The sequence below is a fragment of the Loxodonta africana genome, chromosome 2 (assembly GCF_030014295.1).
Source record: "Loxodonta africana isolate mLoxAfr1 chromosome 2, mLoxAfr1.hap2, whole genome shotgun sequence".
Classification (NCBI taxonomy): Eukaryota; Metazoa; Chordata; class Mammalia; order Proboscidea; family Elephantidae; genus Loxodonta; species Loxodonta africana.
This window is the reverse complement of record NC_087343.1, coordinates 48,091,346-48,108,933: the sequence shown is the minus strand read 5'-3', so window position 1 is coordinate 48,108,933 and position 17,588 is coordinate 48,091,346. Positions and strand designations below refer to the sequence as shown.

Sequence of the window (17,588 nt, the reverse complement as noted above, 5' to 3'; positions counted from 1 at the left end):
GTTTTCAAAAAGCAAATGTAGATTTCAACTGTGAATTGTGCCCCTTTAAGAGGAGTACTCAAAATAGAGAAGATATAAAAGTGATCACAATACAAACACTGTTTGGTAATCTATTGTATTTTTGCACAAATAACACGTGCCTTCTACATTTGTTTGCCAATCATGCCCTTCCCCACAAGGTATTTTCATAACTGCAACTATGCCAGTTGTTTTTTACATGTTGCCAAAAAAAAAAAATCAGCATAGCACGCTTATGCAAATACTTCATGAGAAGAGGGTGCAGCTGGCAAACACAGATGGCATGTTATTTGTGTAAAAATACAGTTTTTACTTAAAAAACATATTCTTAACATCTTTATGGATTCAATGGTTATCCAAAAACATTATTTTAATGGCCACATTTATTCATTCAACCATCATTCACTCAAGGAGTACTTATCAAGTACTATGTGCCAGGCAGGGAACAAAATAAACAAAAATGATCACCTTCATAAAGCTTACATGGCATTTCTTTATATAGCTGTAGTGAAACTTTCTTAGCCAGTTTGATCTATCATACATTCTCTAGAGCTTCACTACTATAAATTATGCTGTACTAAGTACTTTTTTAGCTATTTCAAGTTCTAGCTATATGCAAGTTACAGCTTAGTGCCCTTAAGCTTTTGTGCACAGGACTGTTTCCTAAAGATAATTTCTTAGAATTAAAACTACTAATTAAAATAACTTTTTAAAATAATGTTTTGAAAGCTCTTGACAAGTGTAACAAATTATTTCTAAAAAGTATCAGGTCTTCCCATATTCTTATCACCCTTGTTTTTTTTCAAATAAAGTTTCTTTCTTCTTTAGTTAATTGGAACTATGACCCTTTCTTCTTTGGATTCCTATTAGATGAAGTATCTGTTTGGCTGTATGCTACATTTTTAGTTCACCAGCTATGTACCACTTCAAAATAGCTCGTGAGTCCAGCCATAATCTTAACTGAAACAGTTAAGAGAAAACTGCTTGAAAAACAATTTTTACCAATGGCTCTAAATTGCTATTTGTTTCTGTATTCCCAGAACCTGGCACAAGACCTGGCACATAGTAGACATGCTCTAAATAATGAATTACTTTCACATTTCCTATTATTGGTAAATATGGAATATTCTGCAAATGGCGAAAACTTACAATGCTTATCTAGTCTCATTCTTTTGTCTGATTTATTTAAGAATGATTTACTAAAAATTTTGATACTGCAACTCATCACCCTGGTAACAATCACAATTGCATATAAATACTGGATGTATTAGGTCACTTAATAAGGGCTGAGAAAGGTTCTCATTTAAACAGTAATATCTGGATGGCTCGCAGTGCTGGAAAAGGAAATAAATAACATAAGGAGTCAGATAAGAGTATTCATTGTTGACTAGTTATGAGCTATGGAAGGCTTTCCGTGTCAGGGACTGTCCGAACCACTTTATCAACTCATTTAATCCACAGAACATCTATAAAAGAAGGATATGATGGAAAATTCTTTGAAAGACACAACTGTCAGAAGAGGAAAACAGAGAACTTGAATAATTGTATCTGTTAGAGAAATTAAAATTGTGTTAAAAAATTCCCCACAAAGAAAAGTATAGATCCAGATTCTTTCACTGATTAGAAAGAGTTAATACTAACCTTACACAACTCTTTCAAGAATATAGGAAAAGGAATACTTTCAAATTCATTTTATGAGGTCAGCATAATCTTCATAACAAAACCTGACAAGGATATTATAAGAAAAGATTATGGACCAATATCCCTTACGAGCATAGATTCAAAAATTTTAAACAGGCTCTTCCTCATCCTCTTCCTCTCCCCTTCTCTTCCCTTTCTGAACAATTCAATTCTAAATCCATTAGATGGAACAGACCAAGGTGGACTTCCATGAGGAAGAGCCCCTGGCATGGGATGTGAGAGTCCCAAGAGAAATGACATCAGTGTAGGCAACAGCTTGTCATGAAGCGTTGAAGCCCACTGCAGAGTGCAGGCAATTTGCTGAGGGGAGGTCAGGATACATGTAAGTCTCTGGAATGTTTTCTCTATGAGTATGGAATAGCATTTGGCTTTAGTACCTTATGAGCTTACAAACGTATTTGAAAACAGCGGGAACTGCCAGAAAGTTATTTTAACTGAGTTAATATTAAATTTGATATAAGCTTGATTCCTACTATTTCAGAAAAAAGAGGTTGTATGGTCACTGCATTAAATGCAACTCCAGTTAATATTCCAGTCTTTACACAGTTATTTATTAAGAATAGATAAAAAATCTCCTTCTTAATAATCAGTTGTAGACCCTTAGAAAACCCTATGCAAGGCTTAGCAAATGTGCTATTCCTCACTAGGGCAATCTTTGAGAAATAAAAAGGAAGAAAAATCACATGGAACGAAAGAAGCACAACACAGTTTTTTTCTAGAATTTAATATTTTAAAAAAGACAGAAAATATAAAAATTATCAAAAAAATTTAAAAGGTTAATTTTGGGATGAAATGCTAGCACTGAAATTCTTTTCCTGTAATTGATTTAAGGTAAAAAGTAGAAATAAAATAGGAAACGCAGCAGCTATGGCTGTCCAACATAAAGCCCACTTGCACAAAGTCAGAACAAAGTGAGCTGACCTGAGCAAATAGCCATCCACATCACGACCTTAGTAAACAACTTCAAATGGTTTCCGTTTCCAAGGTCCAAAAGGAGGATCACCTTGAATGCTTCGATTCCACTTCTTCAAGAATCCACTGAATTCCATTCAAAAAACCAGCTAGAGTTTCAGCATCTGTATCCTGGACCTATGAACAGAGAAGACAGAACATTACTAAAAAGAAACTGAATCCAAAATTTTACAATAGGGAGATTTTCCTAGACACCAAAAAAAACAGGACTGAAAAGACCCCAATAAATTTTAGGTGAGTTACACAAGTTTTGTCATCCACAGAGCGTGGATAAAAATATGATTTTCTCATATGTCTTAATTATTACCAATATGAGGCTTATTACTTATCTTAGATCTGAATTTGAGAAATGGGAAGAACTATCATTTCCATGATTTACCTGCATGTATTAGGGAAAAAAAAAATTTCTCAAAAGGATCCACTTTGAAAACTAAAGTATCTTTGAACGAACCCAGCTGTTGTTGTTGTTGTTGCTAGGTGCAATTGAGTCACTTCCAACTCATAGTGACCCCATGTACAACAGGACGAAACACTGCCCGTTCCTCCACCATCCTCATAATCGTTGCTATGCTTAAATCCATCCTTGCATCCACTGTGCCAGTCCAACTCATGGAGAGTTTTCCTCTCTTTCTCTAACCCTCTACTTTGCCAAGCATGATGTTCTTCTCCAGGGACTGGTCCCTCCTGATAACATATTCAAAATACATGAGACGAAGTCTCACCATCCCTGCCTCTGAGGAGGATTCTGGCTGTACTTCTTCCAAGACATATATGTTTGTTCTTCTGGCAGTCCGTGGTATATTCAGTATTATTCACCAACATTACAATTCAAAGGTGTAAATTCTTCCTTGGTCTTCCTCATTCATCGTCCAGCTTTCCCATGCATAATGACTTGGATCAGGCACACCTTAGACCTCAAAGAGATACCTTTGCTTTTGAACACTTTAAAGAGGTTATTTTGCAGCAGATTTGCTCAGTGCAATGCCTCTTCTGATTTCTTTGCTGCTTCCATGGGTGTTGATTGTGGATTCAAGTAAAATGAAATCCTTTACAACTTCAGTCTTTTCTCCGTTTATCATGATATTGCTTATTGATCCAGTTGTGAGGATTTTCATTTTTGTATGTTGAGGAGAAATCCATACTGAAGGTTGTAGTCTTTGATCTTCATCAGTAGGTGCTTCAAGTCCTCTTCACTTTCAGCAGCCAAGGTTGTGTCATCTGCCTATCACAGATTGTTAGTGAATCTTCCTCCAATCCTGATCCCATATTCTTCTTCATATAGTCCAGTTTCACAGATTATTTGCTCAGCATACAGACTAAGTATGGCGAAAGGATACAACCCTAATACACGCCTTTTCTGACTTTAAACCACACCGTATCCCCTTGTTCTGTTCAAATGACTGCCTCTTAGTCTATGTACAGGTTCCTCATGAGGACAATTAAGTGTTCTGGAATTCCCATTCCTTGCAAGCTTATCCATAATTTGTTACGATCCACATAGTCCAATGCCTTTGCATAGTCAATAAAACACAGGTAAACATCTTTCAGGTATTCTCTGATCTTAGTCAAGTTCCATCTGACGTCAGCAACCATATCCCTTGTACCACGTCCTCTTCTGAATCCGGCTTGAATGTCTGGCAGTTCCCTGTAGATGTACTGTTGTAATTGTTGGTCTTCGGTCATTAGCGTTTAGTCCGTCAAATCTATTCTTGATATGCTCTCTAAATTCAGATTAGATGTGTTCAGAGTTGTATTTTGGCTCTTGTAGACTTGTTCTAATTTTCTTCAGCTTTATTTAACTTGAACTTGCACATGAGCAATTGATGGTCTGTTCCACAGTCAGCCCCTGGCCTTGTTCTGACTGATGATATTGAGCTTCTCCATGTTTCTTTCTACAGATGTAGTCAATTTGATCCCTGTTTATTCCATCTTGTGAGGTCCATGTGTAGAGTCGCTGTTCATGTTGTTTCTATCACCAAGGCCATATTTTCCAACTACAGATCATTCTTCTTTGTTTCCAACTTTCACGTTCCAATCGCCAGTAATTATCAATGTATCTTGACTGCATGTTTGATCAATTTCAGACTATAAAAGTTGATAAAAATCTTCAATTTTCTCATCTTTGGCATTAGTGATAGATGTGTAAATTTGAATAGTAGTTGTAGTAACTGGTCTTCCTTGTAGGCGTATGGATATTACCCTATCACCGGCAGAGTTGTACTTCAGGATAGATCTTCAAATGTTCTTTTTCACAGTGAATGCGATGCCATTCCTCTTCAATTTGTTATTCCCAGCACAGTAGACCATATCATTGTCTGGTTCAAATTGCCTAATACCAGTCCATTTCAGCTCACTAATGCCTTGGATGTCAATCTTTATGCATTCCATTTCATTTTTGACAACTTCCAATTTTCTCAGATTCACACTTCATACACTCCACATTCCAATAATCAATGGTTGTTTGCAGCTGTTTCTTCTCATTTTGAGTCATGCCGCCTCAGCAAAGGAAGGTCCCAAAAGGTATACTTCATCCACATGTCACTAAGGTGGACTCTACTTTGAGGAGGCAGCTCTTCTCCAGTCGTATTTTGAGTGCCTTCTAACCTGAAGGGTTCATCTTCCAGTACTATACCAGACAATGTTCTGCTGCTAGTCACAAGGTTTTCACTGGCCAATATTTTTAGAAATAGACTTCCAGGCTCTTCTTCCTAGTCTGTCTTAGTCTGGAAGCTAAACTGAAACCTGCCCACCACGGGTGACCCCAGCTAGTCAGTTGATAAATGTGACAACATGTTGCAAAAATTCATCTTTAAGACTGCCACTCCTCTTAATCATAAAGCTAAAAGTCCAACCACTCATGAGGGTATACACCTTTATCAGCAGCTTTCAAATTGTGTTCCAAAAACCTTCTAAAGCTCCACCGAAGAGATGTGGGGAGGAACGCAGAAAATCCTATAACTTTTTCAGCCAAAGTACATCCAGTTTTAATTTTCCTTTATCTGTTTTACTCGGAAGCTTTCAGGAAAGACTTCATTTGAAGAAAGGACTCCATAATTAAAATAAAGTTTGAAAGCAACAAACTGTAAGACAGAATCTATATTTTTGATGGCCCTTAAAGCATAATACGTCAGCGCTAAAAAAAATCCATGATGGCTGCATCTGAAAAAAAGAAATCCACAACTGCTATCTCACTTTTTCCGTAACAAGAGAGGCAAGTAGGAAGCAGTAATCATCTGAGACTTATTGACACCAATGAACTATCTCTCATTGATTAAGCCATTAAAACTGATTTTAGAATGCTATTTCGTTAAAGAGATGAGTAAGAAAGAATAAAATCAAACAGAAAATTCTCTCATCAGAGAAGAAAGGACCTTACCATCCATGGGTGGTTTAGAAGATTCAGACGCAGTTCATGGGCCAAATAAAAACAGGGCATTCTTTTTACATCTGCTTGAGAAATACAAGATAAAACCAGCACTGGTCTTCCCAAAGATCCAAAAGCCGGATCTGTCATTGCCATAAGATGAGAAAATTCATCTTGCCATTCATGTCCTATGGAATGTAAGTCAAAATCCTTAACTTTGTTACTTAAAAAAAAATAAATAACAAGGAAACAAAAAAATTACCAAGATCCAAACATAACAAACTGTCTCCATTGCTGTGTCCACTTATTGATCATCATAAAATTAGATTAAGTAGCTTTATACGGAAAGCATTTTAGATGGAACTAGAAGGAGAAAAAAAATCACGGTACCATTTAGATGTGTCTTTTTTTTTTTTATAGCTTAAAAGCCAAAATGTTTTGTCATAGATATTTTCCTCTCACCAATCTACAGCTGTTACTATCCTTCCTTCCAAAGGCGGTACTCTAAACATTTATCTTACAACAAATCTCAGGACCACAGTTTGATAACACTGAGGTTACGTATGTAGTATCTGTTTGCTTCCACTTATAATCTCCAATTTCCTTTCTCCGTCTATAGTTTTAGTCCTCATATCCTTAATAATGAGGAATAATGTAGTAAGTTTTTTTTATTGCCCTTATAAGGGTTAATAAGTGTCCCAACTCCATAATGATTCATTAAATAAGCATATATTAAGTGCAGGCCTAGAATGGACAATTTGGTCAAAACTCACAGGCATAGGAGTCACAGAGACATGGGTTCAAATCTCATGTCTGTGTTGACTATACCAACCAAAAACATTTAATCTCTCCAAGACCCAGCTTCCTACAAATTCGGGATAATTATATCTATTCATACTCATAGCGACTATATTCATACGCTGTTGTGAGAATCAAAATAATACATAAATCACTTAGAACACTTCCTAGCAAAAAAAAGGTTCTCCAATAAATGGCAGCCATTACTACTTTTATTGTCTAAATCATTATATTCTGCCACCATCTAGTAACTCTAACAACTTTTTTCTTTAATTACTCTATTTTCACCCACTGGCTATTCTGAAAAAAAAAAAAAGCCCAAACCCGCTGCCGTCGAGTCAATTCCGACTCATAGCGACCCTCTAGGACAGAGTAGAACTGTCCCATAGAGTTTCCAATGAGCGCCTGGAGGATTTGAACTGCCGACCTCTTGGTTAGCAGCCGTAGCACTTAACCACTATGCCACCATGGTTTCCAGGTTATTCTGAAGAGTGTTTTAAATTTCCAATAATTTTTTTTTTCCATTTTTCTCTTCAATATTAATGCCTAACTTGCTTACTTGGATTTCATAAAGTAAAGTCTATATAATATCTATTTGAAATTTGTTGAGCTTGCCTTATGGCTTAGTACATGGTCAATTTTGTACTGTGTATTCTTTATTGGATGAAGAATTCCATATTTATGTTTTAGACTATATATGTTAATTCTGCAGTTAAAATATTCTTTATCCTTGTCCATTTTTTTTATTGCTGGGCCTAACAATAATCAACAGAAGTGGTTCTAATTTACATTTCCCTACTGATTAATGATGGTGAGCATCTTTTCACATATCTGTCATCTCTATATATCTTCCTTAGTGAAGTGTTTGTTCAAATATTTTGCCATATTTTAAATTAGGTTTGTCTTCTAATTATTGAGTTGTAACAGTCCAGTTCTTTGTATGTTCTGAACACAAGTCCTTTACCAGATATGTGTTTGACAATTATTTTCTCCCAGTTGGTTACTAGCCTTTTGATTTTCTTAACAGTGACTTCTTGAACAGGTTTTACTTTTGAGGAAGTCCAGTTTATCAATTTTTATGACTTATGGTTTTTGAGTCTTATCTAAGAAATCTCTGCAAAACCCAAAGTAAAAGAGATTTTTTTCCCTATGTTTTATTCTAAAAGTTTTATATGTTAAAACCCAGTGCCGTTTCCGGACTTGTAATTGTTCTAACACTGTTTGTTGACTAGACTATCCTTTTCCTGATGAATTATGCTGGCATGTTTGTTGAGAATTAATTAACCAAATATGTGTAGGTCTGCTTCTGGACTCACTATTCTGCTTGATTATTTTATATGTCTACTTATATGCCAATACTACACTTGCTTTATTAATGTAGCTTTACAGGTAGTCCTATAATCAGATAGTGTGAGTGCTCCAATTCTGTTCTTTTTCAAAGGTTTTAGCTATTCTAAGTAGCATGCATTTACATATGAATTTTAGAAACACGTTGTAAATCTCTGCTAAAAAGGCCTGATGAGATTTTGATTGAAATTATGTTGATTCTATATATAAATTTGATAAAAAATGACATCTTAACAATATTGTGTCTCAATCTCTCTACTTATCTGTCTTTTTTAATTTCTCATAGCAATGTTTTATAGTTTTCAGCATACAAATTTGCACATTTACTAAATTTATTCTGAGTATTTCACGTTTTTCAGTTTAATTGTTCTTAATGTTGTTTTCTGACAAGGTCACTCTGCAGGCCATTTCTGGGTCTGGCTCCACTGACTGCTTTCTCTCTTAACAGTGAGTCATTTCATTTTGACTTTTTTTTTTTTTCAATCTTATAATTTTTAATTGAATGCTAGACATTTTGTATAGAACAACAGTACAATCTGAGGTAAACAGGATTTACTTCCAGAAATGGGTGTACTTCTCCTTCTGTTAGACCATTAATGCACTCGGTTGAGTCAAACTAGTCAGTAGTTGAGCTGCATTTGGCTTTTTTTGCTACAGTTAACTTTAGAAAACCAAATTCCTTCACCAGTGGACTGCTGCTAACTTGTTCTGAGAAAAGCCTGCAGTGCCAGACTTTCTCAGAGTTTCTGCTCCACCTTCAGGTTTCAGCAGATCTTTGCATACCTGTGGCATTGGGAGAGGAGGCTCCTCTCCCCTCTTTTGTAAATTTTTATTTGTCTACTTGTTTTGTAGGGGGATACAGGGGAACAGACTGAAAAAATAGATAAAAGATGGGTCTATATGTGTTTCAGTTTCCAGTTGTGTTCTCAGCACCTAATACAATACTTGGCCTTAGTAGGAACTCAACAAACATTTGTTAAATAAGTGAATTGATTTTTTTGCTTCTAATTTTTCCTCTTACAGATAGCTCCATAATAACAAAGTAAATTATATTTTTTCTTATGAATAATTTTCTCCAGATCTTCTGCATACAGTTGTTTCTATGCCTAACAGATTACAGGGGAATAAATTCAATGGAAATTCAAAAGTGTATTAGATTTATAAAGAACTATAATATACATTATATACATACACGTATATATATGTGTATATATATAATACAGTTATATCCTACTACCTTGTTCACAAAGGATTTAAGGAAGAAATAATACCAGATTGTGGCCTAACGATACTGTATCTTTACACAAATGGGAATGTGCGCCTTCTACATTTGTTTGCTAACCATGCCCTCTCCTCGCAATGTATCTTTTTAAGAGCTGCTATGCCAATTTTTTTCACGTTGCTGTAATAAAAAAATTAGCATAGCATGCTTACAAAAATACCTCATGGCGGGGGGTGTGGTTAGCAAACAAATGAAGAAGGTGCATGTTATTTGTGTAAAAATATGCTACTCTGATTTCAAGTCAATATAGCATTGTGAATGGCAATTACTCAGATTATTTGGAGAGTGTTCTTAACTAATCTATTTAATTAATATAAACATTCCACCCCACATACCTCTCTATTATCTGGGTAATTAAAACAAAGGTAAAATTTGTCATGGTTAACTGCATAAATTATTTTAATACAGCCAGATGCAGGTAACAACATTAATGCAAAAAGTACAGAAGCATACAACACAAAAATACTATAAAGTTGAAGTATCAAACTTTGGTATACATCAGAATTTCCTGGATACAAGCCAAGTCCATGAATTATCACCAGGGTAAGAATTAGGTAGCTGTATTTTTAACAAGCTCCTCATGTAAGCCTAATATACATCAGTTTTGGGAATTTATCATTAACAGTAACAGTCACAGAATCACACTGATAAAATTAACCATTACATTTTTAAGAAGGCACAGTAAAGATTAAAACTAAAAGACAACGTATTTTGTTATTTGCTTTTCAAAGACATAATAGTGTTTTCAAAATAAGAGAATGCTTACTTTTATGAGCTTCAGCATTTGCAACATAGATGAACCCATCTACAACTTCACACACCTTCTGAATCTGTGGAATCACACTGTATCGGCTTCCTTGTTGATCACTGCCTTCATTCTGTAGACTGAACATCTTGTTAACTGCACTTGTATGCTCTTCCCTTGCTCTATCTCTTTCCTTTCTATAAGAATGCAAATATAAAATATAAACGACATTAAACAGGTCCTATTCCCCTAAAATGTTCCATTCCTGGTGTCTCAGGTAGGCCACCAGGTAGGTAGCCTTACCTAGTAGTTGAATATAGTATTAGGATGTTGAATTTATGTTGGTTGCTCAGCTGAAAACTGACTCCTGATCCAATACCTAAAGGAGAAAATTACAATAAGAAAATAAGTCATTATTAAACCAAAAGATCAGACTGCAGAGACAAAATCCAGAGAAAGCAAAAAGAACCCCCCCCCCAAAAAAAAACCCTCTATGACAAATCATATATAGCTTTGGAATAGAATGCAGTATTTGAAGAAAAGATGTTGTGTGCAATTGTCATTCACATGGCAATAAAAATATGAATGAATGGTATTATCATCCAACATGAAACCCAAGCCAGAAACCTGAGCTGTCCTTATTACCAATACACTGCTAATACACATTCATTCTGTCAATTCTGTATCTTAATATTCATTCTATCCTCTCCATTGTCACTAACACTTAGTTCAGATCCTCTTCATATTTTCATCACGACATTATAGTAGCTTCTTACTGGGTTTCCATGTCTCTAGCCCCTTCTAATCTATTCTTCACTTAGTAGCCAGAGTAATCTTTCTAAAATGCAATTCTGATCATCTCGCTCCCCTGGTTTAAATCCTTAAATGGCTCCCAAATGCTTAAGCACAACATACCAGTGTCTTCTCAACTGTCCCCACTCTTTCTAGACACACAGAACTATCTCAAATGTATCATGCACACCCAGACCCCTGTCCTTTTTTGATAGCCTACTCCTACTCATTCTAATGACTCATGTCAGACATCCTCTGCACTGTGAAGCCTTCTCTGACCCTCATCTTTCTACCCAGGAACTAATTCCATCATATTCTAATTACCTGCATACTTGTGTACCTCCTCACCAAGACCAAGCATCTTCAGGGAAGACAGAGATTTTTTTGTTGTTGCTATTTGAAATCTCTGCATCCCTAGCATCTAGTAGATGCTCTCCCTAAATGAATAAGTAAAATGTACGCTACATTATATTATTATTTATATTTTATTTGCTGCTTTGCCAACTAGCTGTACTTTATTTTTATAGAAATATGGGGAAGGTGATGATTTAGCTCCTTATTGAAATTCCAATATTTATCAAAGTTTTGCACACCGTAGATGCCGAATGATTTTTGCTTTCTTTTAAAAATATGGTAAATGTAATATCCACTGTACAGGTACATCCTAATAAAATGTAATTTACTTTCGCATAATCTTAAATTCTGTATCAGAACTTGAGGAATAAGGAGGTCAAGCTTACCTCTTATAATAAGTAAACTCTTTGAGTCCAATGAGAAAGGGGGGGATCCCATTCACCAAATTATTATATTTTATTACATCAGAGTTAATTTAAAAATGAATGACTTCCCATTTAACATTAGTGTCAAGCTCAATTGTTTGAATTATTATGCACTGTAGATTAACATGAAAATTACCATCAATCTGCCTCTGAGGCAAACCAGCTGTTGGGCAAAGTTCCTCAGATGACATCAAACTCAACACCAAAGATGTATTCAATTCTTCCAAACCTGGTCCAAACATAGCAAATCGTGGTTCATTCTGAATGATCAGTGAGTGCAAAAAAGAGGTGACAGCTCCATACATAGGACGGCTGGATTTCAAGGATCTTCTTGTATGTGGACAACACATTTTATAGCTGTGTGAAATTGTCACGAATTAGAGAATTGACACACACAAAAATCAGATTTTTACTGCTATTCATTCAACTATATAATGTGTTGAGTACCTGCTATCTAAAGTAGATACAATGATTATATAGTCCCAATCCTCAAGGAGGGCAGTGGAGGATAGATTTTAATATGTATATTAAGGGCCATGACAGTGAAAAGCACAGGGTGCTGTGGGAGTGGTTCAGAAGCTGAGGAAATCTCCACCATGTGGTTACTTACTTTCTAATCTTTCATTTAGACTCTCTTGGAACACTTGCTCTAACACTTGTTTCAATGATTACAATTCACTACATAGAGCAGTGGTTTTCAACCTGGGGAAATTCTGCTGCCCCAAGGAAATGTTTGACAGTATCTATTGGCTTTTTGATCATGATTGTCCCAAGGGGGGGGGTAGGGAATACTACCAGCATCTAGTGGGTAGAGGCCAGGTATGCTGTTAAACATCCTACAATGTACAAGACAACTTCCTAAAACAAAGAATTTTCTGGTAGAGATTGAGAAACCCTGCACTAAATATACACAGCATAAATGTCCCTAGAGGGGGAAAAAAAAAAAACTGCCAAAGTCACCAATATAACCAAATTTCTTAGGTATACCTATTAATGGCCTTAAATTTAACAATTCACTGAGTGTTAAATATATAGGGAAGCTTAACTGTTCTTTAAAGATAGACTAACGAACTAAGAATCATGTAAAAGAAACAATGCAGTTTCTTTCAGTAGCTATAAATCTCTAAACTAGTAATGTCTATATTCTATCAAAAATTAAAACAAAGTTGCTCAAATCAAAATAAAACCTGAAGCCTTAAAGCCTTTGAACTAAATCCAAGCCAGTTAAGACAATGATTAACCCAACAAGAAAATCATCTCTATTTAGGAACCTTTCAAATTGGGAAGGAAAAAAGCTAGCTTTGGGGTTAGGAAGACCTGGCCAACATTCACCATTTTATTTAGTTATATAATCCATTCATATTCTGAACTTTAATTTCTTCATTTGCAATATTAGAGCAATAATAACCAACAAAAGTTTGTAACGATTAGAAATAATTTATATGTTCATAATGGTAGTTATTACGATTATGACTACTGAGGGGGAGGGAAGTTCCCCAGCATCAGATTACTTGATGCTGTGGTTGGTTATAGAACATCACAGAGGTAATACCCAGTAAGTGAGGGTATGTTGACAATTGATAGTATATGCAATATCACATGCATTGTAATCAAGTAGTCTGACAAGACTTGATGTAATAGTATCTGGATTGGAATTTAAAAATGCTTTGAATAACTTTTAAAATATAAAAAAAAAAAATTACTATATGTAGCTACCAAATCTAGCAGAGCAAAACAATTCTTACCTAAAACAAAAGTATTCTTTCAATTTTATTTGCAATGCCTTAGATTTGGAGCTCTCAATGAAGCAGGTTTATCCAGATCCAACGACATGATACATCTTTAAGGTAGCATGGTGAAAGTCCTTTACAAACTGTATGACCTGAAGCAAATTAAGTGATCTCTCTGAATCTCAACTCTACATTCATGAAACAAGGTTAGGATCTCCTTGTTGCATGAAAATTGAATAAACAACCCTAAGGTATCTTCATGGAACCTTATACACTGTGGGTGCTCAGTAACATTAATTCTCTCTCACCTCTATGAGATTTCAAAATATCAATGCTTGTAGGTGATAACAAAATTTTATTTCCCAGAGCCTTGAGAACATGTTTTCTTCCCTGCCAAAAACCTGCCCTCTGATCTCTGGCCAGTCTTCCTCTGGATACAGAAAAGTACTTGCTATTTATATTTAGCAAAATGAAAAATGTTCTAAAGATAAAAAAAATTGTAACAAAAGTTTTACTTCTTTCCATCAGTGCTGTCTATAATTATTCAAATAACCTGGCTAGGAACCACAGGGAAAAAAACATGTCAAAGCTGAAAGGGTCCTATGAAGGAAGTCATTTAAATTAAACCCCAATTATTATAAGAGAACACTTAGACCCGGAATCCATGAAACAAATTAGTAGCAGTGCCAGGACTGACTTAAACTACTGACTTGTAAAGAGTAAAATTTACTTCCTTTTTTAATTCATAAAACTAGATACTTACACTGCCATATAGTCAAAAAATGCACCATCAGTGACTTCAGATACAGGCTTTTTTAAGATTTCTAGATCCGGAAGAGACTTCCAGTCAACAGAAGACCAAGAAGGAAGATCCCGCAACAGAAAATATCTCCAAAGAATTGGATCTCGGACAGTGTCATTCCAATAATGATTTGTACTTCCCAACTGACACAGATCGTGGGGTGAAAGAAATGACAAAATATATAGCTGTACATCAATCTGAAACAGAAGGAGAAAACAGGTAGGAAAAAGGGATGAATAATTTACCCTGGAAAACTGTCTTTTGATGATAAATCACGAAATTAAGAAAAAATTATTATATTATACTAGATAAGGCTATGAGTCAGAATCAACTCGACGGCACTCGGTTTTTTTGTCTAGGTAGGTAACCAAGATCAACTAAACGGCCTGTCTTTTTAATAATTAAATCCATTATTCTGCAGTTATTTTTCGGCTATCAGGAGAGAATAACGGAACCCTTAATTTCTAACACGCTGAAACATTTCTGAAAAATCAACCACTGTCCTGTTATTTTTCAAGCCAAATAACCAGTTCCTTTAAATTCTCCCCAAAGGTATTTTTAAATGAATCACTTATTAATTTATTCTTCAAAATAAAACCTTCATCAACTGGGCAAACTTCTGATTTTATCACTAGATCAAATCAAAGAGTAGAAGTTTGTCATCTGAGTTCCTCTACATAATCCATTAAATTATTGCAAAGAACCTCTGCAAAGGGGAGGAGCTCGTAGGCACTCGAAGCCTGCAGTTTTCAACAATAGCAAGATGTCAGTAGTAAGGCGTCAACAGTCCAGATGAGTTACAAGATTTTAATAATTTCTAAGAATTTCTTCTCTCACCATCTTCCCATCTTCCTGAAAAGCCTAACAATAAATGATGTGTAAATTTGTGTCAAAACTTGAGGCACTTGTTAATTAACTTTCACTTAATGGCAATTTTGTTACTTCAAAAATGACAAGCCAAAAATCAAACTCATTGCCCTTGAATGGGTTCAGACTCATAGGGACCCTGTAGAGTAGAACTGCCCCATAGGGCTTCCAATAACTCCTAACCCACTGACTTTCAGTCAATTCTGACTCACAGCCACCCTACAGGGCTTCCAAGGCTGTAATATTTACAGAAGCAGACTGCCACATCCTTCTCCCTCTGAGCGGCTGGTAGGTTTTAGGTTCCCAGCTGAGCGCTTAACCACTGCACCAGCAGAGTTATGTAATAGCCGAATGTCTGAAAACACAATGTTCTCAGAGAGTGCTTGTTTTTGGTGTTTTGATACTAAACAGTCTGGCATGAAAGATGCTGAGCACACAGAAAACCCATTGCCGTCTAGCTGATTCTGACACATAACGACCCATTAGGACAGAAAAGAACTGCCCCCTAGGTTTCCAGGGAGCACCTGGAGGATTTAAACTGCCGACCTTTTGGTTGTAGCTCTTAACCATTAGACCACCAGGGTTTCCGAGCACACAGAAGCTGGATACTTTTCCAAGCTAAGCAGAAAGCCTGGGTGGATTTCCTTAACCTGACGTTTAAGTTGTCTTAGTCCCAGGTGCTTGTTCTGGGAGGCTGAAACCTGACGGTGGCCTGGCTGGTCACGCTGGCGCCCCCCGAATTTCAGTTTCACTGAGACCGTAAGCCCTGGCTGCGGAGCACCAGGAGGTCAGCGCAAGGGGTCTGTGGTCAACTGTTGTTCCAGGTGACGACATTGCGCGTAATGGCTGCAGAGACAGGGCTAGCCACAGGCCTCCCGGGCGAAGACGCCCTCCCCGGCCAGAGGCCGACGCTCACCGGCAGCCGCGTCAGGGTACTAGCCTCCTCATCCGCCTCCTCCGAGGAGGCCACCGGCGCTGCCCTCTCCTTGCCCACCGACTGCCAGAAGGCTCTCCAGCCACTGAGGATGGCCGCCTCCAGGCGACTCCAGTCGCTGTGGGGCGTCGGCGGTGAGCTGCCTCCGCGGCGCGGCTCGCTTCCCGCCATGGCTGCCGGCGCAGCGCGTGACGCGCCTTGGGGCTGCGCTGGCGCGACCGCCTCCCGGGCTCCCCTCCCGCCGCCGCCGCCGCCGCCGCCGCCGCCGCCACCGCCCCTGCCTCCGGCCTCCGGCCTCCCGCGCGGGGTCACCTCCGGCGGATGCCCAGCCTGGAAGTGGGCCGACGTGGCCCAACTGCATGTGGATCGGAGCCACGCTAGAAGCTCCGGCCAATAGTCACTCCTCATTCGCTTCTGGCCGCAATCTCAGCCACACTAACTTCATCCATTGCCATAAAATTTCCTTCTCTATAAAACCTGACTTCACTAAAGCTGTCCCCTCTGTCTGGGGCCCTTTTCCACTTCGCCTACTCATTCAGTTATGGCCCTCTTCCACTGTCTTGGACTTAATTACCAGTTGCTTTTTTCCTTCTACCATACTGTTTTAGTTCTTTCAAAAAAAACACTTTTTTTTCAATGTCTCATTTACCATTTTTTTTCTAGAGGATTAGTAAAAATTGAGACTAGAGAGACTGTCAGGAGCCCAATCATAAACAACCTTATGCCTTAATGCGGAGTCTGGGTCCACCATATAAAAACATAAGCACATTAAAAAATTGCTGAACAAATGGATTGGATGCCATAAAAGGACAGCAAAACATGATTAGAATAAGAAGAAAACCCAGATGTGGTGTTGAAATCAAACTAATGGGTTCTTATCTCTTAAAACAAAAGTCCATCCTACTCACTTTGTCCTGCAATCAGGATGCACTGATAATTACCTGTGACTGGAATGTGAAAGTTGGAAACAAAGAAGAAGGATTAGTAGTTGGAAAATATGGCCTTGGTGATAGAAACAATGCTGGAGATCACATAACAGAATTTTGCAAGACCAACGACTTCTTCATTGCAAATGACTTTTTCCACCAACATAAATGGCAACTATACACCTGGACCTTGCCAGATGGAATACACAGGGATCAAATCGGCTACAACTGTGGAAAGAAATGATGGAAAAGCTCAATATCTTCAGTCGGAACAAGGCTAGGGGCTGAATGGAACAGACCATGAATTGCTCAGATGAAGGTTCAAGCTGCAACTATAGAAAATTAGAACATACCACAATAGCCAAAGTATGACCCTGAGTATATCTCACCTGAGTTTAGAGACCATATCAAGAATAGATTTGACACATATAACACTAATGACTGAGGAACAGATCACTTGTGGGATGACATCAAGGACATCATACATGAAGAAAGCAAAAGGTCATTAAAAAACAGGAAAGAAAGAAAATA

General features: G+C 37.2%; 1 protein-coding gene across 1 annotated transcript; it reads right to left on the bottom strand.

The window, feature by feature from the left end:
- Window positions 1–301: 301 nt before the first annotated feature.
- Window positions 302–16,305, bottom strand: FBXO4 (F-box protein 4). The gene is made up of 7 exons (XM_003408011.3): window positions 16,114–16,305; window positions 14,292–14,527; window positions 11,935–12,155; window positions 10,531–10,606; window positions 10,249–10,424; window positions 6,068–6,243; window positions 302–2,808 (listed from the first exon to the last, which is right to left on the bottom strand). Exons 1-7 carry the CDS (start codon window positions 16,300–16,302, stop codon window positions 2,719–2,721), a joined length of 1,164 nt encoding a protein of 387 aa, XP_003408059.1. The 5' UTR covers window positions 16,303–16,305; the 3' UTR covers window positions 302–2,718.
- Between the last annotated feature and the right edge of the window lie 1,283 nt (window positions 16,306–17,588).

Bases quoted from the DNA above. Each gene is read 5' to 3' on its own strand.
- FBXO4 (XM_003408011.3), bottom strand. From the start codon at position 16,302: ATGGCGGGAAGCGAGCCGCGCCGCGGAGGCAGCTCACCGCCGACGCCC. The intron at 14,528-16,113 runs GTGAGCGTCGGC...CTTCTGTTTCAG, and splicing joins GTACCCTGACGCGGCTGCCG to ATTGATGTACAGCTATATAT. The intron at 2,809-6,067 runs GTAAGGTCCTTT...CTCTGTTCATAG, and splicing joins TTCTAAACCACCCATGGATG to GTCCAGGATACAGATGCTGA.